Source organism: Helianthus annuus, chromosome 12, assembly GCF_002127325.2.
Source record: "Helianthus annuus cultivar XRQ/B chromosome 12, HanXRQr2.0-SUNRISE, whole genome shotgun sequence".
Classification (NCBI taxonomy): Eukaryota; Viridiplantae; Streptophyta; class Magnoliopsida; order Asterales; family Asteraceae; genus Helianthus; species Helianthus annuus.
Window position 1 is genome coordinate 55,834,633 of NC_035444.2, and position 27,614 is coordinate 55,862,246.

The following is a 27,614-nucleotide window of genomic DNA, read 5'->3' on the forward strand; positions in this document are numbered from 1 at the left end:
AAAGTGTTACAAACCCAGAATGGGTTGTGGTTTGTGATAGACATCTATCTATACTAGTAAAGTAAAGGTGATTCATCCTATGTGTTATCCATACAACAATGCTTCCTATTTTTTGAACAGATGTCAATACAATCTATTGGTTTATTTTGAGTGTTTTGTACGCGTGACAGGCTTATACTCATTAGGTTATTTGTTTTCCATCTGGGTCCACCTAACTCGATTAATTACCCATATGGATCCTTTAAATATCTCATAACCCGTTTCGAAACCCTATTCACGACTCTAATGTCACACCCCAACCGATGGCGGAAACATCGGAGTAAGACAAAACCGAGATTACTCAAGACTTTATAACGACTAATTGTGACAAGTATTTCATTACTAAAAGCGAAGTACAATGTTTGGAAGCAAATTACGACAACCTGTAACATGAAATCAAAATACAACAAGTACTAAAAAATAAGGTGTGTTTCTAGTCATCCTACTAGATTTCTTTCAACATGTCATCACCAAGATCCTGCAATACATATTAAAGTACATGTCAACACATAAAGTATTGGCGAGTATACAAGTTTGAATTACTAGCATAAGTATAAAAACGGTTAAACGAATCCACATGACATAATCATAACTAAGACATATCAATACAATACTAGCATGCATCTCCTACTCATGGTTGTAAAACAAGGTTTCCAAGGCTAAGTACTCTCCGAGTAGTCGCTACAAGGTAGGCTGCCGAGGCGACTTTCTTTGACTCCGCCTAATTACTCGGAATCGGTCAAACACGGTCAACATCGGCCAAAATCGTATCTAGTAGGTCAACTCGGGCCTTGTTTGACTTAAAAAATAATAAAACATAATTTCTAGGCATATTATATTAAAGAATGAATATCATTTTCACGTATTTTGTTATAGATATTAGTAAATTTATGTTATTTGACATATATTCAATTTCCAAAAACTTATTTCTTTATAATTTAACATGTCCGAGTACTCCCCGAGTACTCTCCGCCTAGGCCGAGTACTCTCAACTCCCCGGTCGGCCGACTAGGGAGTGCCTAGCGACTTTTGCAACCATGTTGTCCTACTTGTCAACCCAAAGATTCCCACTAGCTAATCTTGTCGTCGCAACAACAAGACCGTCTGTGTATAAATTAACATGACCTCAAGAATACGGACAGTGTGTTACTCCTATAGCGTTATACGTGTTAAGGGAGACTTGTACAAAGTTAATGACAAAGTGTATGCAAGTAAAGATTCTAGCATGCATGAATTTCTAGCATCACATATTAAGCATGTATAATGGATTGTTTGTTGGTGTTAAGCATGATTGTATGTGATTGTGTGAGTTTAATAAATAATAAGTATTGCACCCAAAAAGTGTCGAAAAATAAAAAGGGGTCACGTACACTCACGGTTTGCAAAGCTTTCCAAACTAACTTGTAACACCCTTAATAATTTAACAGAATTTAACTAAAAATTTTATGAAACTTTATAAAATTCAGAGTTTACAAAATCATTTCCTTTAAAACCATACACACTTGTGGAGATACCAACCACATCCAAGATAGTGCATAACTAGATTAAAGTAACCCTTGCTAGTAAACTAATCACTAGTTTGAGGGATTTAAAAACACGATCAACAAAAGAAATTACATCATGTTTAAAGTTTAGGCAAAATTAAGTTTAGTGCGGAAGCTTCGAAATATGTGTTCGGTTCTTGACATGTACTTGATCGCCATCCGGGAGGACCTCATTCATACCTGAAGTCAAACACTAAAAACATTAGTTTGGACTTTAATAAGTTACATATAAACAATTCCCGACATCAAAAATTAACGAACAAAACATAATTTTTATGGGTTCCACTGTAACTTACGGTGTCACCGTAAGTTACGGTGAAGCTGGGATGTTTTTGGTTCTGCCGTAACTCAGGAGGATCTCACCGTAACAGTTTGAGCTCCACCGTAAATTACGGTGGAACCGTAATTTACGGTGGGCTCTGCACATTTACCCTTTAACTATTTTTCAACTTTACAAGTTCATAACTTTTTACTCGCTTGTCTGTTTTAGCCGATTCTTTTTACTATGAGTCCGTAATAAAATTACGGATTCAACCATGTAAATTTTATATCGCGGAAACCAAGATTCCGACAATCGGTTCACAATTTCCTTGTCTCAATTATCCAACCCATTAGTGAAGATGCATAGCACCTCGTCCCCATTCTTAAAACCTTTTTGACGTAATTACCCAAATTCCCGGGCTCATCTATTTGATGTATTTGTGCCATTCCATGGCTTTGCGTTCCCGTAGGACTATTTACTTGTTTCTTCGGAATTCAAGCATTCCGTTTCAATCGACACTTCCATAGAGCTTCTATTGTTTGACCCGATATCCCGGGTTCTTAGTCTTAAAATTTATATAATCAATTTAATAACGTGGTACAATCCACCACTTAACGAAATATGAGACTTTCAAGTCCCTATTCTCATGATTCTTTTATAAAAGCATCTTTTGACCCGTTTGGCTAATTGGTGAAAACTATCACTTGTTGACATGCCAAACTAAATTCCAAGTCCTTATTTTGACCCGTTTGATGGTCGAGTGTACTTCGTCACTTAAACGACGCATCAAACGCATCCTTTACACTACAACATCAATTACATATCAAACCAAAGCATTTTAAGCATAAGTTAACGGGACTAAGTCACGTACCTTCAAAGCACACCTTTTCCGCGGGTATCACCTCCGGCGTGTCCACTTGACGTTCCGGATTCCTTGCCTAAAGAGTCCAATTCATAACAAGTTCATAACTTGAATTTATCACTCAAATCAACTTCAATTAGACAATATACACATATTTTAACATCAACAATTTCAGAGATTATCTCACAATTTCAGTTTTCACTAGAACAAGAGTCTTAATCCTAGTGTTTATCAAGTTCTACTAACTTACTAATCACCCACTATAGTGATTTTGATTCCTACAACTAACATGCAAGATTTTAATAAGAAATCATCTAGGGTTTGTCCCTAGACTTCACATTACTTCCCATTTCATGTTTTACAACACATAATCAAGCTCAACCTTCGATTTCAATCTCATGCAAGAATTTGAGTTGTATCAAAATAACCTAATTTGACATACCTTATGACCCCCTTGACGAGGTTATCACGATTCTATGTTTAGATTCCGATTTCAACTGAATTTTGGCCTTCAATTTGAGAGTTTAGTAGATTTTTAGGTTTTGGAAGTGTGGGTGTCGCCCCCTTCCTTCTGTTGATCGACCAGACCTCATTTTGAGGTGTTTGGTTTGTTTTATTTTACTAATATTAGTATTTTAAGTTTCTATTTTAACAACTTTAGTCCCTCCACTCTTATTTAGTTTATATTCTTGGCCTTTTAACTCATTCAAGTGTTACTACAAGACTCTTATCTAACTAGGTTATTTATCCTAGTTAGTTTATTCTTGTTTATTATAAACTTTATAATTCTAGTATAAAGTTTTGAAATTTCGGGATGTTACAAGTCCACCCCCCTTAAAGAGGGTTTCGTCCCCGAAACCGAATTACGTACCGAATAACGTAGGGTAGAGCCGTTGCATTTCTTCTTCGGACTCCCACGTAGTATCCGCACCCTTACGGTGTTCCCATTTAACCTTCACTTGGTTGATCTTTTTGTTTCTCAAACTCTTCACTTTACGATCTAGAATTTCAATTGGCCTTACCGCGTAGTTAAGGCTGTTATCCACCTCGATATCGTTGTAGTGGACACGAGCAGTTTCGTCCGCTAAACATTTACGAAGATGTGACACGTGGAATGTGCTGTGTACTCCACTCAACTCCTCAGGTAGCTCGAGACGGTATGCTACCTTTCCAACCCGTTCCACGATTTCGAATGGCCCGATAAATCTTGGGCTCAACTTTCCTCTTTTTCTAAATCGAATTATCCCCTTCCACGGCGATACTTTCAACATTACCTTATCGCCCACTTGAAATTCTATTGGCTTCATTAGTTTATCCGCATAGGATTTTTGTCGATCCTGAGCTGCTTTTAAGTGAGTGCGGATCAAGTCGATCTTACAATTTGTAGCTCGGATTATATCAGTCTGAGCTAAACCCCGCGGACCAACTTCTCCCCAACAAACTGGGGTTCGGCACTTTCTACCATATAACATCTCGTATGGAGCCATTTTAATACTCGCGTGATAGCTGTTGTTATATGAGAATTCGACTAAGGGTAAATGGACATCCCAACTGCCCCCAAAGTCGATAATGCAAGCACGCAACATATCTTCCAACGTTTGTATTGTTCTCTCACTTTGCCCATCCGTTTGTGGATGGTAAGTAGTGCTAATGAATAGCTTGGTTCCCATTTGCTCTTGGAAACCACGCCAAAAGTCCGAAGTAAACCGGGTATCTCTGTCGGACACTATGGATATCGGTACTCCGTGACGCGCCACAATCTCATTGGTATACACTTCTGACATCTTCTCTGATGTATAAGTCTCACGAATCGGAATAAAATGTGCACTTTTTGTCAATCGATCTACAACTACCCATATGGCGTCAAAACCACGGCTAGTTTTGGGCAGTTTGGTCAGCAGGTCCATCGTAATTTGTTCCCACTTCCAAACTGGAATGTCTAATGGCTGCAGCTTAGCGTATGGTTTTTGATGCTCTGCTTTGACTTGTAAACAAGTCAGGCACTTCTCCACATACTTCACGATATCTCTTTTCATTCCGGGCCACCAATAATTTTGTTTTAAATCATTATACATCTTGGTCGCCCCCGGATGTATCGAATAACGAGATTTATGGGCCTCGTCTAGTAAAAGTGATTTGGCTTCACATGTATTTGGAACCCAAATCCTCCCAAATCGAGTTTTTAATCCTTGGTTGCCGTCCTCCAAGTCTTTTAACTGCCCTACTATTCTTTCCTTTTTCACATTCTCTTCTTTTATTGCTTCACTTTGAGATTTCCGAATTTGGTCGAGCAATCCCGATGTCACAATTAGTTGCATCGATCGGACTCGAATAGGCGCATAATCTGTCTTTCGGCTTAACGCGTCCGCTACCACATTAGCCTTCCCGGGATGATAATGTATATCACAATCAAAGTCCTTGACAGTCTCCAACCACCGCCTTTGTCTCATATTTAATTCCTTCTGATCAAAGAAATACTTTAAGCTTTTGTGGTCGGTAAAGATAGTGAACTTTACCCCGTACAGATAATGCCTCCATATTTTCAGGGCGAACACCACTGCCGCTAATTCGAGGTCATGAGTAGGATATCTCTTTTCATGAGTTTTCAGCTGCCTTGAGGCATAGGCTATAACCTTGCCTCGTTGCATCAGAACGCAGCCAAGCCCCGAATGCGAGGCATCCGAGTAAACTGCCATATCATCCGTTCCATCCGGTAATGACAATACCGGTGCTTGTGTCAATTTTTCCTAAAGCTTTTGAAATGCCTTTTCTTGGTCCTCGCCCCAAATAAACTTTTCCTCCTTGCGGGTTAGTTTGGTCAGTGGCATGGCAATTTTGGAGAAATCTTGTATGAACCTCCGGTAATAACCCGCAAGCCCCAAAAAGCTTCTGATTTCCGAGGGATTCTTTGGTGGATTCCATTTCTCCACAGCTTCTATTTTTGACGGGTCTACTAGCACCCCGTTTGCATTAATGACGTGCCCGAGAAATTGCACCTCTCGCAACCAGAAGGCACATTTTGAAAATTTTGCATACAACTTTTCTTTTCTGAGCGTCTCCAAGACTTCGTACAAATGTCTTGCATGTTCCGTTTCGTCCTTTGAGTATATTAAAATGTCGTCAATAAACACTATTACCGACTTATCTAACATAGACTTGCAGACCCGGTTCATGAGGTCCATGAAGGCCGCGGGCGCATTTGTTAACCCAAAGGACATCACCAGGAATTCGTAATGTCCGTACCGCGTACGGAAAGCCGTCTTCGGTATATCTTCCTCCTTGACTCTCAACTGGTGGTACCCCGATCTAAGGTCAATCTTGGAGAACCATTTAGCACCTTGCAATTGATCGAATAAGTCGTCAATTCTTGGAAGTGGATATCGATTTTTCACCGTGAGTTTGTTTAACTCGCGGTAATCGATGCACATACGCATACTCCCATCCTTTTTCTTAACGAACAACACCGGTGCGCCCCACGGTGACACACTTGGGCGAATAAAGCCCTTGTCGAGGAGATCTTGAATTTGAGACATTAACTCTTGCAATTCTGAGGGTGCAAGCCGATATGGCGCCTTGGCCACGGGTTTCGCGCCTGGAATCAATTCGATCCCGAACTCTATTTCCCGTTCCGGCGGTATTCCCGGTAGGTCTTCCGGGAACACATCGGCGTATTCGCGTATTACCGGCACATCTTCAATCTTTAGCGACCCTTTGTTTGGTTCATTCGCGTATATCATGAATGCTCTACATCCGTGCTTCATGAGCTTGTAAGCTTTTATCATCGAGCACATAACAGGTTTTCCTTCCTTCTCACCACGTATGATAATCGATTTCCCACTTGGAGATTTTAGTTTTATCTCCTTGCGGAAACACATGACTTTCGCATTATGTCGGGATAGCCAATCCATTCCGACCACTACTTGGAACTCTCCCATGGACATAGGAATTAAATCTATCGGGTATTCCTCATCATCTATGCTTATCTTACAATCTCGACATATATCACATACAAGGAAGCTTTTGTTGTCACCTATTTCTACCTCTAATGGCATAGGTAATTTTGTTAGTACAAAGGAAGGATGTCAAATAAGTCCATGTGAAATAAAGGACTTATTCGCACCCGTGTCAAATAGCACATGAGCAGGAATTGAATTTATGGCAAATATACCTGAGACCACATCGGGCTCCGTTTTCGCCTCCACCGCCGTTAGCTGGAAAGATCTAGCTTTTGCTTTTGGTGCTTCAGTGTGCGCACCCTTGTCTTCCCTCTTTCCGGACAATTCCGGACACTCGGATTTCTTGTGACCCGGCTGATAACATTTGTAGCATACCGAAACTTTCCCCGGGCACAATACAGCCGTGTGCCCTGTCTTCCCGCATATAGGACACGGCTTGTCCTTAAACCGGCACTCACCCTTGTGCCCTTTCCCACATACCTTACAGCTTGGCGAGCTACTTTTTCCTTCTTGCTTCTTTGATGAGTCGTTTACGCGCGCCTTTTTCGTGGGACTTGGATTAACCACTTGCGTCCTTCTTTCACCCCTCTCAATTTGTTTCTTCAACTCTATCTCTCTTTCCCGAGCGGCGTTGATGATTTCGGTGAGGGTTTCGTATTTTGAGGGAGTCATGAACTCCCGATACTCCGCGCTTAGCATATTATAATAATAATACACCTTCTGTTCTTCGGTCGTCACCAATTCATCACAAAACCTTAATTTGTCAAGAAAGGTTCCCGTGATTTTATCAATGGATTCGCCCTTCTGCCTAAGCTGGATAAATTCTTCTTTGATTCGATTAATAACCGCCTTGGGACTGTGATGTTTAAAGAAGGGTACCTTAAACTCATCCCATGTCATCGCCTTCGCTTCTTCGCTACCGATTTCCTTTTTCTTATTATCCCACCAGTCTTTTGCTTGACCTCTCAGTTGACCCGTGCCATACGCCACGAAGTCATTCGCGTCACAGTGGGTTCTCTCAAATACCCCTTCTATATCACTTAACCACCTTTGGCACACTATCGGATCCACTTCTCCGTTGTAGAGTGGTGGTTTGCATGCCATAAATTCTTTGTACGAGCAACCCTTACGCTCTACCAATTTCTCCTTGGCTAAATTTGCATTATCCTCCAGTTTCTTTATCCTTTCATCCACCACTGATAACACCGTGGTTTGGATTTTATCGATGAAACCCGACAAACTATTCTCGATTGCTTTTCCTACCTCTTCAGCAATCACTTCTCTCATTTGTTCGGTGACTCTTGGCACCGCTTCGTCATTTCCCTTATCCGTCATCTTTGAAACTGAAATGTTTACATTTAAACGTTAAACATTTCGTTTATAACATTGCTTCTTTTGTTTTGGTTTAGTCAAGTTCTCAACTTGCTTTAACCGTTTAAATTTGGTGCACTTCCCGGGTTTGAGTGTGTTAACACACTCTTCCCATGCCCTTTAACTTCTTTCTTATTCACATATAGAACATAATTTGTTAATATAATAAGTTAACTCTTACCGGACGATCGATCAAGCTTGAACCGAACACTTTTGTTGACAACCTTAAGCTCTGATACCAACTTGTAACACCCTTAATAATTTAACAGAATTTAACTAAAAATTTTATGAAACTTTATAAAATTCAGAGTTTACAAAATCATTTCCTTTAAAACCATACACACTTGTGGAGATACCAACCACATCCAAGATAGTGCATAACTAGATTAAAGTAACCCTTGCTAGTAAACTAATCACTAGTTTGAGGGATTTAAAAACACGATCAACAAAAGAAATTACATCATGTTTAAAGTTTAGGCAAAATTAAGTTTAGTGCGGAAGCTTCGAAATATGTGTTCGGTTCTTGACATGTGCTTGATCGCCATCCGGGAGGACCTCATTCATACCTGAAGTCAAACACTAAAAACATTAGTTTGGACTTTAATAAGTTACATATAAACAATTCCCGACATCAAAAATTAACGAACAAAACATAATTTTTCTGGGTTCCACCGTAACTTACGGTGTCACCGTAAGTTACGGTGAAGCTGGGATGTTTTTGGTTCTGCCGTAACTCAGGAGGATCTCACCGTAACAGTTTGAGCTCCACCGTAAATTACGGTGGAACCGTATTTACGGTGGGCTCTGCACATTTACCCTTTAACTATTTTTCAACTTTACAAGTTCATAACTTTTTACTCGCTTGTCTGTTTTAGCCGATTCTTTTTACTATGAGTCCGTAATAAAATTACGGATTCAACCATGTAAATTTTATATCGCGGAAACCAAGATTCCGACAATCGGTTCACAATTTCCTTGTCTCAATTATCCAACCCATTAGTGAAGATGCATAGCACCTCATCCCCATCTTAAAACCTTTTTGACGTAATTACCCAAATTCCCGGGCTCATCTATTTGATGTATTTGTGCCATTCCATGGCTTTGCGTTCCCGTAGGACTATTTACTTGTTTCTTCGGAATTCAAGCATTCCGTTTCAATCGACACTTCCATAGAGCTTCTATTGTTTGACCCGATATCCCGGGTTCTTAGTCTTAAAATTTATATAATCAATTTAATAACGTGGTACAATCCACCACTTAACGAAATATGAGACTTTCAAGTCCCTATTCTCATGATTCTTTTATAAAAGCATCTTTTGACCCGTTTGGCTAATTGGTGAAAACTATCACTTGTTGACATGCCAAACTAAATTCCAAGTCCTTATTTTGACCCGTTTGATGGTTGAGTGTACTTCGTCACTTAAACGACGCATCAAACGCATCCTTTACACTACAACATCAATTACATATCAAACCAAAGCATTTTAAGCATAAGTTAACGGGACTAAGTCACGTACCTTCAAAGCACACCTTTTCCGCGGGTATCACCTCCGGCGTGTCCACTTGACGTTCCGGATTCCTTGCCTAAAGAGTCCAATTCATAACAAGTTCATAACTTGAATTTATCACTCAAATCAACTTCAATTAGACAATATACACATATTTTAACATCAACAATTTCAGAGATTATCTCACAATTTCAGTTTTCACTAGAACAAGAGTCTTAATCCTAGTGTTTATCAAGTTCTACTAACTTACTAATCACCCACTATAGTGATTTTGATTCCTACAACTAACATGCAAGATTTTAACAAGAAATCATCTAGGGTTTGTCCCTAGACTTCACATTACTTCCCATTTCATGTTTTACAACACATAATCAAGCTCAACCTTCGATTTCAATCTCATGCAAGAATTTGAGTTGTATCAAAATAACCTAATTTGACATACCTTATGACCCCCTTGACGAGGTGATCACGATTCTATGTTTAGATTCCGATTTCAACTGAATTTTGGCCTTCAATTTGAGAGATTAGTAGATTTTTAGGTTTTGGAAGTGTGGGTGTCGCCCCCTTCCTTCTGTTGATCGACCAGGCCTCATTTTGAGGTGTTTGGTTTATTTTATTTTTCTAATATTAGTATTTTAAGTTTCTATTTTAACAACTTTAGTCCCTCCACTCTTATTTAGTTTATATTCTTGGCCTTTTAACTCATTCAAGTGTTACTACAAGACTCTTATCTAACTAGGTTATTTATCCTAGTTAGTTTATTCTTGTTTATTATACACTTTATAATTCTAGTATAAAGTTTTGAAATTTCGGGATGTTACATAACGTGAGTTGACGATGTCACACCCTGACTTTTGCGGAAGCGTATGATGTGTGACTTGCTCAATATCATTGCATTCAATTATAATAAACATCTATATGATTTAAAACAAGATGTTCATCCATTCATAAGATTGAAATGTTATTAACACAAGTCATTTAAGTTTCAACCAAAACCCTCAAGTTATGGTACAAAACAAAAGTGGATGACATCTAAACTTGAAATTTACTTCTTGAAAATAACACCAGCGCCCAAGATCCAACTTGTTTCCTGAAATACATGTGAGTTTTAAAAAATCGTCAACATAATGTTGGTGTGAATTCATGCAGATTTATGTAAACATTTAAGCATTCGTTGTAGAAAACATGGTATGTAATTGTACTGAAATATGTACTTCTGTAAATGTAAGGAAATCGAGATCGCTAATGGTTTGCAAGGCCATTAATATGTGTAACGACATAGGAAGCATCCAAACCATAGGCATTTTTAGTTGTCGATTCATGACTGTCGATTCACGACTAGAGACACAAAAGCACTGCTTGGTAAAAGAGTGGCCAAGAGTGTGGTTGCCTGAAACCCATTAGATCTAACATTTTTGTTTTTGCGGTCTTGGTATGTAACTGATTAATGGTGCTTATGGTACCCTATTCGTGACATGATCTAAAGTATAATTTCTAAGTTTTTGAAATCAACATACCATAACACATGTATTTTCCCCAAGTTTATAAAACAAGTAAAAGTTTAAAAGTGGGGACATGAATTCACAACTTGGCGTATCCTGCGCCGCAAACTTCACCGGTTGGTTTTGTAGCGTCGTGACCTATACATGTTCTATTAATGTTGGTCACTAGACTTGTATCACACAAGTACAAGTCACCATCTTTAGCTTATGTATTTGTTCTTTATACGTTCATGTAGACTTTTCGAGGTAATAAGTTGTTAAAAATAATTTATATTTTTTATTTTTCAAGTGTAACACCCTGTGTTTTCGAATGTAAAGTCAAAGTCAAAGTCCAAGTCAAGTTTGACTTCTTTGACTGTAATTAGTCTATTTTATGTTTTATTAATTGTATTATGTGGAGTAAGTGTTGTTTATCAAAGGAATCGAAGTAATCAAATGTTTAATCGACGCGAAACGATTTACGACTGTGAATAGTAGGAAGTAACAATGCGATAAAGTTAATCAATCAATAATCAAGCTAATCGAATCATCAATCGAACTCGAAACTCGAATTATGCGAATTTGGTGTTATATTACGTGTGTGTTTGCCTTACGTGTTACCTGTGCGTGTTTACTTTATGTTATGTGTGGTGATCAATCGAATCGAAACTCGAATCTCAATCGAAATCGAATTATGATGAATGGTAGCGAAAGGATAGTGTGAAATATAGATGCTTGTATGTAGATATAGTGGTTGGGATTAAAAGTAATTTGAATAGGAAACTCTATCGTACTCGTATCGTCTTCAATCAAAATCGAAATATCAGAAATCATCGCACCAAACGCTCAACGCAGGCTGTTGATCGATCAGGCTCCTAGCCGATCGAACGGGCTGTCTGATCGAGCAGGCTGTCCGATCGGGATGCCTGGCCGATCGGCCAGCTCTTTCCCTATTTGGAAGCCTATAAATAGGCCTGTCATTGTCATTCTTTCCACTTTTGGAAACCCTCTGACCTACCAGCTCGTGCTCCCCTTCTTTTCTCAGATTTCTTCCGATTTCGGTAAGTTTTCATCTTAAATCTTGTACTTTCTTGATCAATACACACTCCTACACCTTTCTATCTTTCAAATCTTGATTTCTAACCGTGAAATCATCAAGATCTAAGTATTCTAGGATGATGTCATCATGGTGTTCTTCAAGAACTTCATGTTTTGGCCTCAATCCACCAAGAATCACTTGGATCTAGCCGATTTCCACATAAAAAAACTAAGATCTATCACAGATCTAAACATTACATGGTGTAAAGGATTGAAAGAAGGATTTTCCAACTTTCTTTCAACACTTTTACACTCAATGCCTTCAAATCAGTAGAAACGGAGCTTGAGCCAACTCACTAATCATCCTAATGGTTATGTGGTTCAAGATTCGGATTCTATCTACGAGGTTCACCGATTTCGAGTTAAACTATAAACTCCGTTCCGAACCGTTCACCGGCCGGACTTGGGTGGTTCCTATCCGAGCAGGAGAGACAAGTAAGAACGAAGGATTCCATGGTTCAGCTCGTTGTCAAAATACCTCGATATAACGTCAAACAATCAGAGCAGCCAAGTGTTAGACGAACAGGCCGACCAGGTCAGAATGCTGACCGATCGAACAGGCTATTCGAACGAACAGCCCAACCGATCGGACATGTCAGCCGATCGGCTAGCACATGGCCCCACACTTTGACAATTTCATGAAGTATAGTATTGAACAAAGTGATGTTCGATTAAACTACGGTTTGGGTTGAATTACTCTTCGGATCATGAGATACTATGGTTCAACCCTTAATCGATTTTCAACTCGTTCGATGTATAGGAGTGCCACTCGATCGAACATGCTGTTCGATCAGGTGACATCCTGCTGACGACTTACTACTGAAGTGTCTAACCGATCGGTTAAGCCGGCCGATCGAACAGGCTGTTCGATCGATCGACTTGAAAGGTAAGAACACTTCAATGTTCTCAAATACTACAACGAAAACTTCAAAAGGTCAAGCCATCATACACAAACACATCCTACTCAAAGGAAGAAACAATCCACTCGAACAGTCCAACCGATCGAGCCTACCGGCCGATCGAATAGGCTGTCCAAACAGACTGTCTAACCGAACGAACAACCCGTTCGATCGAACCTACAGTTCGATCGACCAGGCTGTTCGACCCATCAGCACTTGTTTCCATTTTACGCGTTACTCATTGTTATTCTATCAAACTACTCAGGCTAACCCTACTCTCAAGCGCTCCCTTCAATCCATCAATCAATCGCTGTGAGTATACCCGAACCCTTTTTGCTTTAGCACTTTTGGGTGTTACATACGTTACTTATCTAAAATCACAATCAAACACACTACTCAATTATTTAAACGCTAACCGTTCTGCATGTATTACGTGACTAAATGAATGCTTGTTGTTATGTTTACACGTGGAATGCTGTCTACCTGCCTTAACGACGTAGTACTATAGTTTGGACTCAGCACTCGTTCACACGGGGGTTGTTAAGGACAATTACTTGCATGGATTACGGTGGTAATCATGTATTGCGAACTGTCTCGGACAGTCAACCCGCAGTCATTGGTATCGATAGATCCATGTCGATAATTAACATGCTTCGTTTTCCTCTGTGTACGTGCTGGTTATGCGTAAACTATTTCGAACTCTATATGCTATTATCAAACTTGTATGCTCACCTTTACATTTTATGTATTGACTTTACTTTAACGTATGTGACAGGCAATTAGGATGCTTATCTGCTAGGAAGGCGAGCTTAGAATAAGCGTCTAGAGCATAGTTGTCTGTAGATCTTGCAGATCGAGTCTCTAGAAGCAATTGAACAATTTTTATATTTATTTTTAAATCTGAGTTGTCGGAACAGTATATTTGACTAGATGCTTATCTGTAATAACTTGTTTTATTATTTGGGATACGGTATGGGACGTATTAATTAAACTAAATAGTAATGATAGTTGTTGTGGAAACTTCTGGACAATCTGTTTCGCTCAGTGCCATGCCCCGATGATTCCGCCATCGGTTGGGGTGTGACAGATTGGTATCAGAGCCATAACTATAGGGAATTAGGCAAGACACGACCTAGTCCGGGTCGCTGTCTTAGAGACCTAGACTATAGTTAGGAACCAACAGACCAAGCTTATGTGCCATATCCTGTTATTCTTCCCTATCATTGCACTCGAATTTTCAAATAGAATCAAGCGATTTAGCCAGGATTAGGTGTGAAAACCGCAAACTCTCGACTAAATTGCTTGATCAATGCTGATTCTATCAATTCATCAATGATTTGTTCATTAATTTTTCAGAACCAACGAGGAGAATTATACCAAATCAGGAGTGAAATCCATATTTTGATGAATAATCTCCTCAATTTTTACAAAAACAAGGAAGAAGTTGCTAAGCTAGGGGTGAAACCCTAACCTTGACAACTTGTTCTGGGTTTTATTTATCTCACCAAAGCCTCGACGGACTCCAACGACCTGAACTCATGAGTATGACCTAGGGAATGCGTGTGGAATGCCCAAGAATCGAGGCAGAAACACGAACCTGAAAGTCGAAATGTGACGACAAGTCTATTGTGAATAGTCGAATCGCTTTGGGTAGTCGACGTCTAATAGCCGCAGACAATCTATCTCTCGATTTTATATGTTTCGATTCTGAGCCCGCAATTGCCTACTCTAATCATTCGTCAATTTTATATGTTTTATGTGTATATATCTGTTATGTGCTTGAATTTTTGAAGGATTATTCGATTTTTACTATCGCTTCGATCGACACACACGACTCGCATTGCTATTCTATCTCAATACGCTAACAAGTCGCTGCAAATCTAGACAACATTGTGCTACGATGTACGCTTATACTACACTCGACATGCCATACGATATGCTATACTAATCAATATGCTATACGCGATCGCTATATTCGAATACTCGCAAGACTTAGAGGTAGTCAGGATACTGTATGTGCTACTGTGTGATGACAGGAGAATTACTTGACATTATCTACCTCGGTGATTAAATAGGAATGTGCTTCTTTGTTTATGTGATTCTGTGCTCTATGTGTTTCTGTGCTTCTGTGACTACGTGAATCTGTGGTTTTGTGCTTATGTGTTTCTGTGATTCATGCCTTATCGTGTTCCTGAGCTTTAGTAAGTAGTAGACGTGTGAGGTGAGACTCGATTTGTTGTGTTTGAGACCTACGACAATGTCTGTTGCAGACCATGTCGTCATCTGGACACCGAACCCCTCTTACTCGCCAAGAAAAGAGAGACAAGCGTCTCGCTGCTATCATCGCCAAGCAAGTGGCAAAAGCTGTGAGCGAGGTGTATGAAAACGTCAGCAAATCGTCTGAGGAGTCGCGAACCGATGCTCCTAAAGATGCTAACAAGACCGTTTTTAGTTTCAAACAGTTCAAGGCATGCGGACCAAAAGAGTTTACCGGAGAAGATGGCCCTACCGCCATGTTTCAAGGGTTTGACTCGGTTGAAGTCACTCTGCGCCAAAGCGGCTGTCCTGAAAATCTCCGTACCCTAAATGCTACCGGCGTTTTCCAGTCCCGAGCCCTAGACTGGTGGACGGGCAAACGAAACAAACGCGGGAATGATGCAGCTTATGAGCTGACTTGGGAAGAGCTGAAGGCCATCATGATGGACGAATTCTGCCCTCCCCATGAACGCCAAAAGCTGGAGGACGAGTTTTGGAACATCAAGCAGAAGGATGGAGACAACGCTGCTTTAACTGCTCGCTTCAAGCAGCTTAGCATTATCTGTCCCGATCAAGTCAAGACACCAGACATGGCCATCAAGAAGTACATTCGAGCTCTACCTGATTGTGTAGCCGACTTTGTTCACACCGCCAAGACATCATCAATTGAGGAGACCTACTTGCTTGCCGCCGAGATCAATGACAAGCGGGTAAAGTCTGGTTTCTGGGATAAGCCATCCAAGTCTCTACATCAAGCTACTACTGCACCAACCGCCGACACCACCACTGCTCAGCCATCCAAGTCATCACGCCGAAAGAAGAAGCACAACAACAGCAGCTCCAGCAACAAGAACTGTGCTGTCACAACAACTGCTGCCCCTCTGCAAGCCGTACAGGCTCAACAGCAGTCTCATCACCGACCAGCTCCAGTGGCCAATGCACCACCAGCAAAGCGTGCTTACACAGGTCCCCTCCCGCTCTGCCCGACATGCTCATATCATCATCCGGTGGGAATCTCCTGTCGTTTCTGCGCTCACTGCAATCTCTATGGTCATTTCACTGCGAACTGTCGCTATGGTCCCCGTAACACCGCAGCTCCTGTCGCCGCTCATCAAGCTCTACTCCCAGCCCCTCAAGGCCAACCCGCAGCTCTAGCACTCGCGGTCAATGCTCGAGTCTGCTTTGCATGTGGTGAACCTAACCACTTTGCAAACATGTGCCCGAACAGGGTGGTGAAACAAGAGCCCCAACAGCAGCAACAACAGCCTCAGCAGCAGCAACAAGCAACCCGTACCAGAACCTTTAACATCAACGCCCGTCAAGCTCAGGCTGACAACAACGTGGTTAATGGTACGTTCCTTGTGAATGGTATTTATGCATTGTGTTTGTTTGATACTGGAGCCGGTGACTGCTTTGTGTCGTTTGAATTCGAGAAGCTCCTTAGTCGTAAGCGTTCTTATCTCCCCTCGTCATTTGAAGTTGAAGTCGCTACTGGAAGAACCGTTGCCGTTAACTCTGTTCTCCGTGATTGTACCCTCGAGCTCAACAATCACATCTTCCCTATCGACCTTATTCCCATGCAACTCAGAAGCTTCGACATCATAGTAGGCATGGACTTTCTTCGCGAAAACCATGCTGAAGTTGTGTGTTTTGATAAAATGATTCGATTCTCGCTTGCTAATGGTGATCTATTATGTGTGTACGGTGAAACAGCTTCGAAAGGTCTCAAGCTCATGTCATGCATCCAAGCTAGCAAGTACCTCCGCAAGGAATACAGAGCTTTCTTGGCCAACATTGTAGTAGCGGAGAAGGAAAAGAAAAGGAAGGCCGAAGTCAAAGACGTTCCAGTGGTCCATGAATTTCCTCAGGTGTTCCCTGACGATCTTCCTGGACTACCGCCAAGTCATGATATTGACTTTCGTATCGATCTTATTCCTGGAGCTAACCCTGTCGCCAAAGCCCCTTATCGACTCGCGCCATCCGAAATGCGGGAACTTTTGAACCAACTCCAGGAGTTACTTGAAAAAGGCTTTATTCGCCCGAGCACCTCTCCTTCGGGCGCACCAGTCCTTTTCGTTAAAAAGAAGGATGGGTCGTTCAGGATGTGCATCGACTATCGGGAATTGAATAAGTTAACCATCAAGAACTGTTACCCTTTACCTCGAATCGATGACTTGTTTGATCAGTTGCAAGGTGCTAAGTGTTTCTCGAAGATTGATCTACGTTCAGGCTATCATCAATTGTGCATTCAAGAGGAAGACGCCCCTAAAACCGCTTTTCGTACTCGATACGGGCATTATGAATTCGTTGTTATGCCTTTTGGTTTAACTAACGCACCCGCGGTTTTCATGGATCTGATGAATCGCATGTGTAAGCCATTTCTAGACTGTTTCGTCATCGTGTTCATCGACGATGTCTTGATCTATTCTAAGTCAAAAACCGAACACCCGCAACATCTACGTTTGGTTCTCGAGCTACTCCAGGGGAATCAACTCTACGCCAAGTTCTCCAAGTGCGAATTCTGGCTGGAGGAGGTTCAATTTCTGGATCACATTGTTAATAGTCAAGGTATTCATGTCGATCCCGCGAAGATCGAAGCAGTTAAAAGTTGGATTACGCCTAAAAACCCGTCTGAAGTTCGTTTTTTTCTCGGACTAGCGGGCTATTATCGACGATTTATCGAAGGATTCTCTAAAATCACTGTGCCGCTTACCGCCCTTACCCATAAAGACAAGCCTTTTGTTTGGGGAACCGAACAAGAGTCTGCCTTTCAAACCCTCAAACATATGCTTTGCAATGCTCCTATTCTCACATTGCCCAACGGAAACAACGATTTCATTGTCTATTGTGATGCTTCCAACCTTGGTCTTGGCTGTGTTCTCATGCAACGGGACAAGGTTATAGCTTACGTATCTCGTCAGCTCAAAATCCACGAGAAGAACTATACAACCCATGATCTCGAGCTAGGCGCAGTTGTTTTTGCATTGAAGATTTGGCGACACTACCTATATGGTGCCAAGGGTACGATCTTCACCGATCACAGGAGTTTATAACACATCTTTAATCAGAAAGAACTTAACATGCGTCAACGCCGATGGGTAGAACTTCTTAACGATTACGAATGTGAGATTCGTTATCACCCAGGTAAGGCAAATGTTGTTGCCGACGCGCTCAGCAGACGGAGTTATTTGCTCAGTATTCGCAATACCCAAGCCGAGCATGATCTCGAAACCCTCATCCGCGAAGCCCAGCATGCTTGCTTTAATGAACGCACTTTGAAGAAAGAGAGGATCTATCACGATGGAGCTCAGCTTGTAAGCAAAGCAAATGGGATCTTCTATTGTCTGGACCGAGTTTGGATCCCTAAGCGAACCGATTTGCGAAAGATTATAATGGACGAAGCCCACAAATCCCGATATTTTATTCATCCTGGTGCCGATAAAATATACCAGGATCTTCGCTACAAGTACTAGTGGCCGGGCATGAAACGGGATATCGCTCTTTATGTTGGAAGTTGCCTGACTTGTGCGAGAGTTAAGGCTGAACAGCAACGACCTTCTGGCTTACTCGAACAACCTCCAATCCCCATATGGAAGTGGGAGAGTATAGCTGTGGATTTCATAACCAAACTTCCGCCCACGCCATCAGGTCACGATAGCATTTGGGTTATAGTTGATCATCTGACCAAATCAGCCCACTTTTTGCCAATACGGGAAGACTACAAGGTAGAACGACTAGCCCGAATCTACACCGACGAGATCATTTGTAATCATGGTACGCCTCGTGACATCATTTCAGACCGTGACGCTCGGTTTACTTCGCGTTTGTGGGAAACGTTTCAAGCAGCTCTTGGTACGTCGCTTAACCTGAGTACCGCATTCCATCCCCAAACCGACAGACAGACTGAAAGAACGATCCGCACTCTTGAAGACATGCACCGCAAGTGTGTCATAGACTTCGGTGGTAGTTGGAACAAATACCTACCGTTAGTCGAATTCTCGTACAACAACAGTTATCATGCCAGCATACAAATGGCACCATTCGAGGCCTTATATGGAAGAAGATGTCGTTCGCCTATTGTGTGGCACGAGATCGGTCACTCGCAATTAACCGGTCCCGAGTTACTACAAGAAACGACTGACAAAATCCTTCAGATTCGAGACAACTTGTCGAAAGCCAGGGATAGACAGAAAAGTTACGCCGATAGAAGATGCAAGCCCCTTGAATTTGACGTTGGCGACTACGTACTCCTAAAGGTATCACCTTGGAAGGGTGTGGTCAGATTCGGCAAGAAAGGGAAACTAGCACCTCGATATGTTGGACCTTTTAAGATTCTGGAAAGTATCGGCAAGGTCGCCTACAGACTCGAACTACCGGAGGAACTTAGTAACGTCCACCCGACTTTCCATGTGTCAAACCTCCGAAAATGCCTCGCTGATCATGATCTGATTGTACCTCTCGACGACCTTCAAGTCAACGAAACGCTGCATTTTGTGGAAAAGCCTGTCAAAATCATGGATCGCCAAACCAAGCAACTCAGACGCTCGCGCATCCCTATCGTGAAAGTCCGATGGGAAGGCAAACGAGGCGCAGAGTTTACTTGGGAACTCGAAAGCGACAAGAAGGCTAAGTACCCGCAGTTGTTTAAATAAAGATCTGAAGCGAGAAATTGGTAAGATCATTCACGGCGCTGTGCAGCTTTCAGCCTAATTTCGGGACGAAATTCCCTAAACAAGGGGAGGCTGTAACACCCCGTGTTTTCGAATGTCAAAGTCAAAGTCAAAGTCCAAGTCAAGTTTGACTTCTTTGACTGTAATTAGTCTATTTTATGTTTTATTAATTGTATTATGTGGAGTAAGTGTTGTTTATCAAAGGAATCGAAGTAATCGAATGTTTAATCGACGCGAAACGCTTTACGACTGTGAATAGTAGGAAGTAACAATGCGATAAAGTTAATCAATCAATAATCAAGCTAATCGAATCATCAATCGAACTCGAATTATGCGAATTTGGTGTTATATTACGTGTGTGTGTGCCTTACGTGTTACCTGTGCGTGTTTACTTTATGTTATGTGTGGTGATCAATCGAATCGAAACTCGAATCTCAATCGAACTCAATCGAAACCGAATTATGATGAATGGTAGCGAAAGGATAGTGTGAAATATAGATGCTTGTACGTAGATATAGTGGTTGGGATTAAAAGTAATTTGAATAGGAAACTCTATCGTACTCGTATCGTCTTCAATCAAAATCGAAATATCAGAAATCATCGTACCAAACGCTCAACGCAGACTGTTGATCGATCAGGCTCCTAGCCGATCGAGCAGCCCAGCCGATCGAAAGGGTTGTCCGATCGAGCAGGCTGTCCGATCGGGATGCCTGGCCGATCGGCCAGCTCTTTCCCCTTTTGGAAGCCTATAAATAGGCCTATCATTGTCATTCTTTCCACTTTTGGAAACCCTCTGACTGACCAGCTGGTGCTCCCCTTCTTTTCTCAGATTTCTTCCGATTTCGGTAAGTTTTCATCTTAAATCTTGTACTTTCTTGATCAATACACACTCCTACACCTTTCTATCTTTCAAATCTTGATTTCTAACCATGAAATCATCAAGATCTAAGTATTCTAGGATGATGTCATCATGGTGTTCTTCAAGAACTTCATGTTTTGGCCTCAATCCACCAAGAATCACTTGGATCTAGCCGATTTCCACATAAACAAACTAAGATCTATCACAGATCTAAACATTACATGGTGTAAAGGATTGAAAGATTCCAACTTTCTTTCAACACTTTTACACTCAATGCCTTCAAATCGGTAGAAACGGAGCTTGAGCCAACTCACTAATCATCCTAATGATTATGTGGTTCAAGATTCGGATTCTATCTACGAGGTTCACCGATTTGGAGTTAAACTATAAACTCCGTTCCGAACCGTTCACCGGCCGGACTTGGGTGGTTCCTGTCCGAGCAGGAGAGACAAGTAAGAACGAAGGATTCCATGGTTCAGCTCGTTGTCAAAATACCTCGATATAACGTCAAACAATCAGAGCAGCCAAGTGTTAGACAAACAGGCCGACCAGGTCAGAATGCTGACCGATCGAATAGGCTGTTCGAACGAACAGCCCAACCGATCGGACATGTCAGCCGATCGACCAGGCCAGCCGATCGGCTAGCACATGGCCCCACACTTTGACAATTTCATGAAGTATAGTATTGAACGAAGTGATGTTCGATCGAACTACGGTTTGGGTTGAATTACTCTTCGGATCATGAGATACTATGCTTCAACCATTAATCGATTTTCAACTCGTTCGATGTATAGGAGTGCCACTCGATCGAACATGTTGTTCGATCAGGTGACATCCTGCTGAGGACTTACTACTGAAGTGTCTAACCGATCGGTTAAGCCGGCCGATCGAACAGGCTGTTCGATCGATCGATTTGAAAGGTAAGAACACTTCAATGTTCTCAAATACTACAACGAAAACTTCAAAAGGTCAAGCCATCATACACAAACACATCCTACTCAAAGGAAGAAACAATCCACTCGAACAGTCCAACCGATCGAGCCTACCGGCCGATCGAATAGGCTGTCCGAACGGACTATCTAACCGAACGAACAACCCGTTCGATCGAACCTACAGTTCGATCGACCAGGTTGTTCTACCCATCAGCACTTGTTTCCATTTTACGCGTTACTCATCGTTATGCTATCAAATTACTCAGGCTAACCCTACTCTCAAGCACTCCCTTCAATCCATCAATCAATCGCTGTGAGTATACCTGAACCCTTTTTGCTTTAGCACTTTTGGGTGTTACATACGTTACTTATCTAAAATTACAATCAAACACACTACTCAATTATTTAAACGCTGACCGTTCTGCATGTATTACGTGACTAAATGAATGCTTGTTGTTATGTTTACACGTGGAATGCTGTCTACCTGCCTTAACGACGTAGTACTATAGTTTGGACTCAACACCCGTTCACACGGGGGTTGTTAAGGCCAATTACTTGCATGGATTACGGTGGTAATCATGTATTGCGAACTGTCTCGGACAGTCAACCCGCAGTCATTGGTATCGATAGATCCATGTCGATAATTAACATGCTTCGTTTTCCTCTGTGTACGTGCTGGTTATGCGTAAACTATTTCGAACTCTATATGCTATTATCAAACTTTTATGCTCACCTTTACATTTTATGTATTGACTTTACTTTAACGTATGTGACAGGCAATTAGGATGCTTATCTGCTAGGAAGGCGAGCTTAGAATAAGCGTCTAGAGCATAGTTGTTTGTAGATCTTGCAGATCGAGTCTCTAGAAGCAATTGAACAATTTTTATATTTATATTTAAATCTGAGTTGTCGGAACAATATATTTGACTAGATGCTTATCTGTAATAACTTGTTTTATTATTTGGGATACGGTATGGGACGTATTAATTAAACTAAATAGTAATGATAGTTGTTGTGAAACTTCTGGACAATCTGTTTCGCTCAGTGCCATGCCCCGATGATTCCGCCATCGGTTGGGGTGTGACATCAAGTGAGTTACTTATATTATTTTCCCAACAATAAATATAAGTATTTTGTGAAATAATATTCTCAATATTATTTTTGTACAAATATTCTTAGGAAAGTATACTTGTATTTTATGTAAATACTTGCGTATTTTGTATTTTTCTCCAAAAATCAATACTTTGATTTTTATTACTTTCCGGAATTATATTTCTTAAAAATAATATATTTTTAAGACTTGTATGAAATATATATATATTTTTTCATGCTATAAAATATATATATGGTTATTCTTGTTATAGACCCGATTTTCGTATAAATTCCAATATTTGGTAATGGTTATAGAATTGTCCAAAAATATATTTTTAAGCCCAAATTGTCCAAATTCAATAATATGTTAAGAAATATATTTTCTTAAATATATTTTCTTGTATTCGTCCATGTGCTTCTTTGTGGGGTATTTTTGGTATACTTGTATACTTATGTATTCTCATGTATTTGTATGTGTATTTTTGTATTCATACTCCATGGGAGTATTTTGTGTATTTTCAAGTCCTAATACACTACTACATATAATACACATAATATACACTTAGCACAAAATTTGGTGATCACTAAACGTATTTATTTTCCTTAAAAATATACATACTCAATATTAATTTTTAACTTGAAGAAATCACACATTTCTTGACTTGTAATTTTACATAAAAATTAGGGAAACCTTGGTAAATATTTTTAGATGAATTTTTAGGGAATAAGTTTCACCAAAACTTATATTTTTCTAAGTGTCAAAATTTTATAAAAATTTTGACATAGTTTCCCCTAAAAATGGAGGTTTCCCATATTTTCAAAACATGTGTTTATTTTCTTTTCAACACCAAAACAATTATCCAACAATAATCACCAACAACATATACTAATTTTTCCATATGAAACATCATGGTGAACTTGATTCTTGTTAAAAATGTGTAGTCTTTTAGATATACACTTTACATAAGGTGATCTTTCTAAAAATAAGTGTTCTTGAGTATTTTACACGTACTTTTGTACGACTTTATTTTACTAACCAACTCAACCATGAGTTTAATGGTTTCAAAGTTTGTAAGTCATGTTTCTAAAACCACTTTTATATTTATTAGAAAGATCATTGTTTTTAATCTCATGTTTAACCATGGATCTTTCAAGATCTATGCTTAATAGTTTTAGATCTTTCGAAAACAAGCTTTATGTTGAATTTTTAACAAACTTTCCATGAGTTTTAGTTTCAAAAATTAGTTCTACACACATTTTATTATTTCAAGATTACAAGTTTATGCATAAAAATTCATATTTCAAGTTCACATTATGCTTCATATGTTCATCTTCAAGTTTAACCATGGATCCTTCAAGATCCATGCTTAAACTTGTTAGATCCAAGATTTAACATACTAGATCTAAACATAAACACAAGATATAACATCAAAAACTTCATTACATACACTAAAAATTCATGTAATCACTTGATTTCTTCATAAATATGTTAGATCTTTTCATTTTTAACATTAGAAGTTAAGTTGTTTAGATGGTGAAACTTGTACATAACATAAACATGAACTATTAGTGATCAAGAAGCTTACTACTAGCTCTAATGGCTAGGGAAGAGGCACAAAAATGAAGATGATGAACAAGGAAGAAAATGAGAGGTTAAAAGCTCCAAAGTGAGGTCCTTCCACTTCTAGCACCATACACCTTCTTAGATGGCCTCTATACACCTCTAGATTACCTTAGGTTATGAGATTGAAGCTTGGAAATGGTGGTGGTAGGGTGGTGAGTTTGAGCCGAGACCAAGAAGGAATGGGAGGAAGAAGATGAAGTTTTTATGTGTTAATGGACAATAGTGAATACTTATGGTTTTTATAAAGAAAAATCCAACACATGATCTTTCTCATAGATTTTATGCCAACTAGTTAGGAGACATGGTTATATAAAATAATAAAAGCCATGTGGGGCCCTTTGCGGCCGTTTGCAACATGAAGGGGGGGTTAAATGTAATATTTTGGAAGTTAAGGGTTTAAAGTGCAAATGAGGGGGTTTAAGTTAGTTTAAGTGTGTTTAGGTGTTTTTATGATTTTTAAGATGTTCTAGCACCAATACTAGCTTAATATCATAAAAACATTACTTCTAGTCAAATTTTGATGTCCCGGTTATTATCCGGTTGTTCGGTTCGTTACGGTTCGTTAAAGTGCTGAATTGCGTAGTTTCACTAAGTATGAAGCACCTTTTGTGGCAGTTTTAATTCCCGACACTTTGTAAGTTATTTTGGACAATAAAACATAAATTTTGCATGATATTATTGTGTTAAATAGCTGTTTATAGCTAAATTAGTGCTGATTTATGCTGAATTCTGCATTTAAAGTGTGTTTCGGGTGTCTTTTAGTGCATAGTTTAGCTTCCGGAAAGTTTATATGTTAACCCTCGTATCCACACTTGGGTTTTAAGGTATTTTAGAGGTTGGACCTATTCCTAGGCACTAATTCTATCATCTGACTGCTTTCTGCAGTATTGCTGACACAACGTGTCTTACCGGTGAGTTTACTAGTCTTTCTGACGCAACGCTAAAAGTAATGCATAAAGCAATATTTGAAGTATAAAACGTGCATGAATTCACAAGTATAGCATCTAATCAGACAATGTTGACATTTAAGCACATAATAGCAGATATTAAATAATAATTAAACTGTACGGAAATTACCGGTTTTGGGCCAGTTGTCACAGACGAGTCATTGAGGGTAGAGCACTAAAGTTACCCTACATTAGGGAAATGAAGGTGTATGAGTATATGAAGTTCGTAGAGAGTTTGGATTCGGAATTAAGTATAAAAGTATATGTACACGAAAGTATATCTTGTCTAGATACTCGTCTAGACACTAAGGTTTCATGTGTTTTCATGGGTCCTAACTTGCCCATTAGAATCACAAACGAGGAGTCTATAAACGAAGATAATATAACCTAAGTCCTTTTCATCTAACCATAACCCGATTAGCATCAAGAATTCGGTTAATATATATATATATATATATATATTATCTTATAGTATAAGTTATAATTTAATCCATCATGTATTATCATGTAAGTGAAGCATGGAGGTAGGATGATTTCCATCCATTAAACCTCATTGTATATTCACCAAGGCACAAAGTCATCAACTTAGTTGATGACCCAGTTGGTCATGAATTAAAAAAAATATAACTAACTAAGTTTGTCAAGTAGCCAAGTACAAAAAACCCGGGCGTGTCATACTTAACATGGTAAATGTTGGAGGCGAGGTGGGGTTATCTTACTTTGATTCTTGGAAGCTACTTGGTACTCCTCTAAGTCCTAAAACAACCAAGAGAGTAAGCTAGATGCGTGCGTCCCGATCATGGAAAGTGTTCGGGGACGTGTTGTAGCCTTGTCTCTTTTTTGGAAGTTGCTTTATGACTTAGGGGCTGTTTGGCAACTTCTGAATGGTTAAGTGTTGAATCAATAAGAGGTCTGAGCCATTAAGTGCTGAACCAGTAAGAGGTCTGAACCATTAAGAGCCAGTATAATGCTTAACCGTTCAGAGACAAATGTCTGACCAATTCAGATTAGAGGTCTTAACCATTCAGACTCAGTATAAAACTTAACCATTCAGAGGCAAATGTCTGAACCATTCAGACATCTGCTCGTGAAACAAACAATCTGAATCATTAAGTGTTGAACCAGTAAGAGGTCTGAACCATTAAGAGCTAAACAAACAGCCCCTTAGGGTATGAAAAAGTGAGGTTTGTAGAACAAGTTTGGAGAGCGAAAGCTTCCATGGCTCAAACATGACTCATGCACAAGTCTTTCAACATGGAAGGTTGAAAGCTTGGATGGTTTCAATCACTTAGAACATATATGGGCAGAATTTAAAAATATGTTTTAAGCTTGTTTCGTGGTGGAAATCAACCACAACAGAAACCCACAACTATGAGCTTAGTTAGGAGCTTGGTGGGTATAAGATTACACCAAGTTTTAATCAAAATAACCAAGTAATAAGTATAAAATTCAAAGCAGAATTTTAACTCTACTTTGGACCCCAAATATGGTGAAGTTCCACCTTAGTTTGCCATGGCAAAATTGTGGAAACCTTCTTAGAGGTTGTCCAAGTAGATTAGAAGAAGAAAGCATGAAGAAATAAGAAGAAAAGTGAGTGAAAACACACTTAGAGCACTTGAACTTTATGCCCAAAATAGAGAAGTTCTTGATGATTTTAGGTGTGTTTGAGAGTGAAATGAGATTGTGGAAAGTGGAAATATGTTAGAGACGGCTTGGATTTATATGGGAGGATTAGGGTTAAGTCATAATTGAGTTAGAAGGCGATTGGAGGAGAAGGGAGGTGGAAAAAGTGGTTAAAAAGCATTAGAACCTGTAGCTGGGTAACAAACCTACATGGTCATGCAAATTAGGTGCATGGTCATATGTGCTCGCATGTTCATGCGGATCATATGCATGGTTATGTGGATAACAGCTTGCATGGTCATGCAATTTCAAGCGCATGGTACGAATGTGTATAATTTCAAGAAACTTTCCAAAATTTACAGTTTGACCCCTAGAGTTTGATTATTCCATCATTTTGTGCTAAAAACTCATTATTAAGCATGTTTTTTTGGGTATTTCGAGCGCATCAAAGTAGTGTATGAGTATAATGCAGGTATAATTGACAATTCGAGTATTTCAAGTATCGGTTTTCACGTACAAGTATGTATTCAAGATTGCAACGTATAATTCAAGTATGTAACATGTATAAGTATAAAAATAGTATTCTATTAT

At 39.8% G+C, this 27,614-nt stretch overlaps 1 protein-coding gene and 1 long non-coding RNA gene across 2 annotated transcripts; both read right to left on the reverse strand.

Annotated features, from left to right (window-relative positions):
• Nucleotides 1-6,789: 6,789 nt before the first annotated feature.
• LOC110892851 lies at nucleotides 6,790-7,998 on the reverse strand. Its single transcript, XM_022139993.1, has 2 exons — nucleotides 7,381-7,998; nucleotides 6,790-7,338 (listed from the first exon to the last, which is right to left on the reverse strand). Exons 1-2 carry the CDS (start codon nucleotides 7,996-7,998, stop codon nucleotides 6,790-6,792), a joined length of 1,167 nt encoding a protein of 388 aa, XP_021995685.1.
• A 2,496-nt stretch (nucleotides 7,999-10,494) lies between these two features.
• Nucleotides 10,495-27,147, reverse strand: LOC110896686. Its single transcript, XR_004874114.1, has 3 exons — nucleotides 27,007-27,147; nucleotides 25,531-25,586; nucleotides 10,495-10,632 (listed from the first exon to the last, which is right to left on the reverse strand). It is a non-coding gene; the product is annotated as an uncharacterized LOC110896686 (long non-coding RNA).
• Nucleotides 27,148-27,614: the final 467 nt, after the last annotated feature.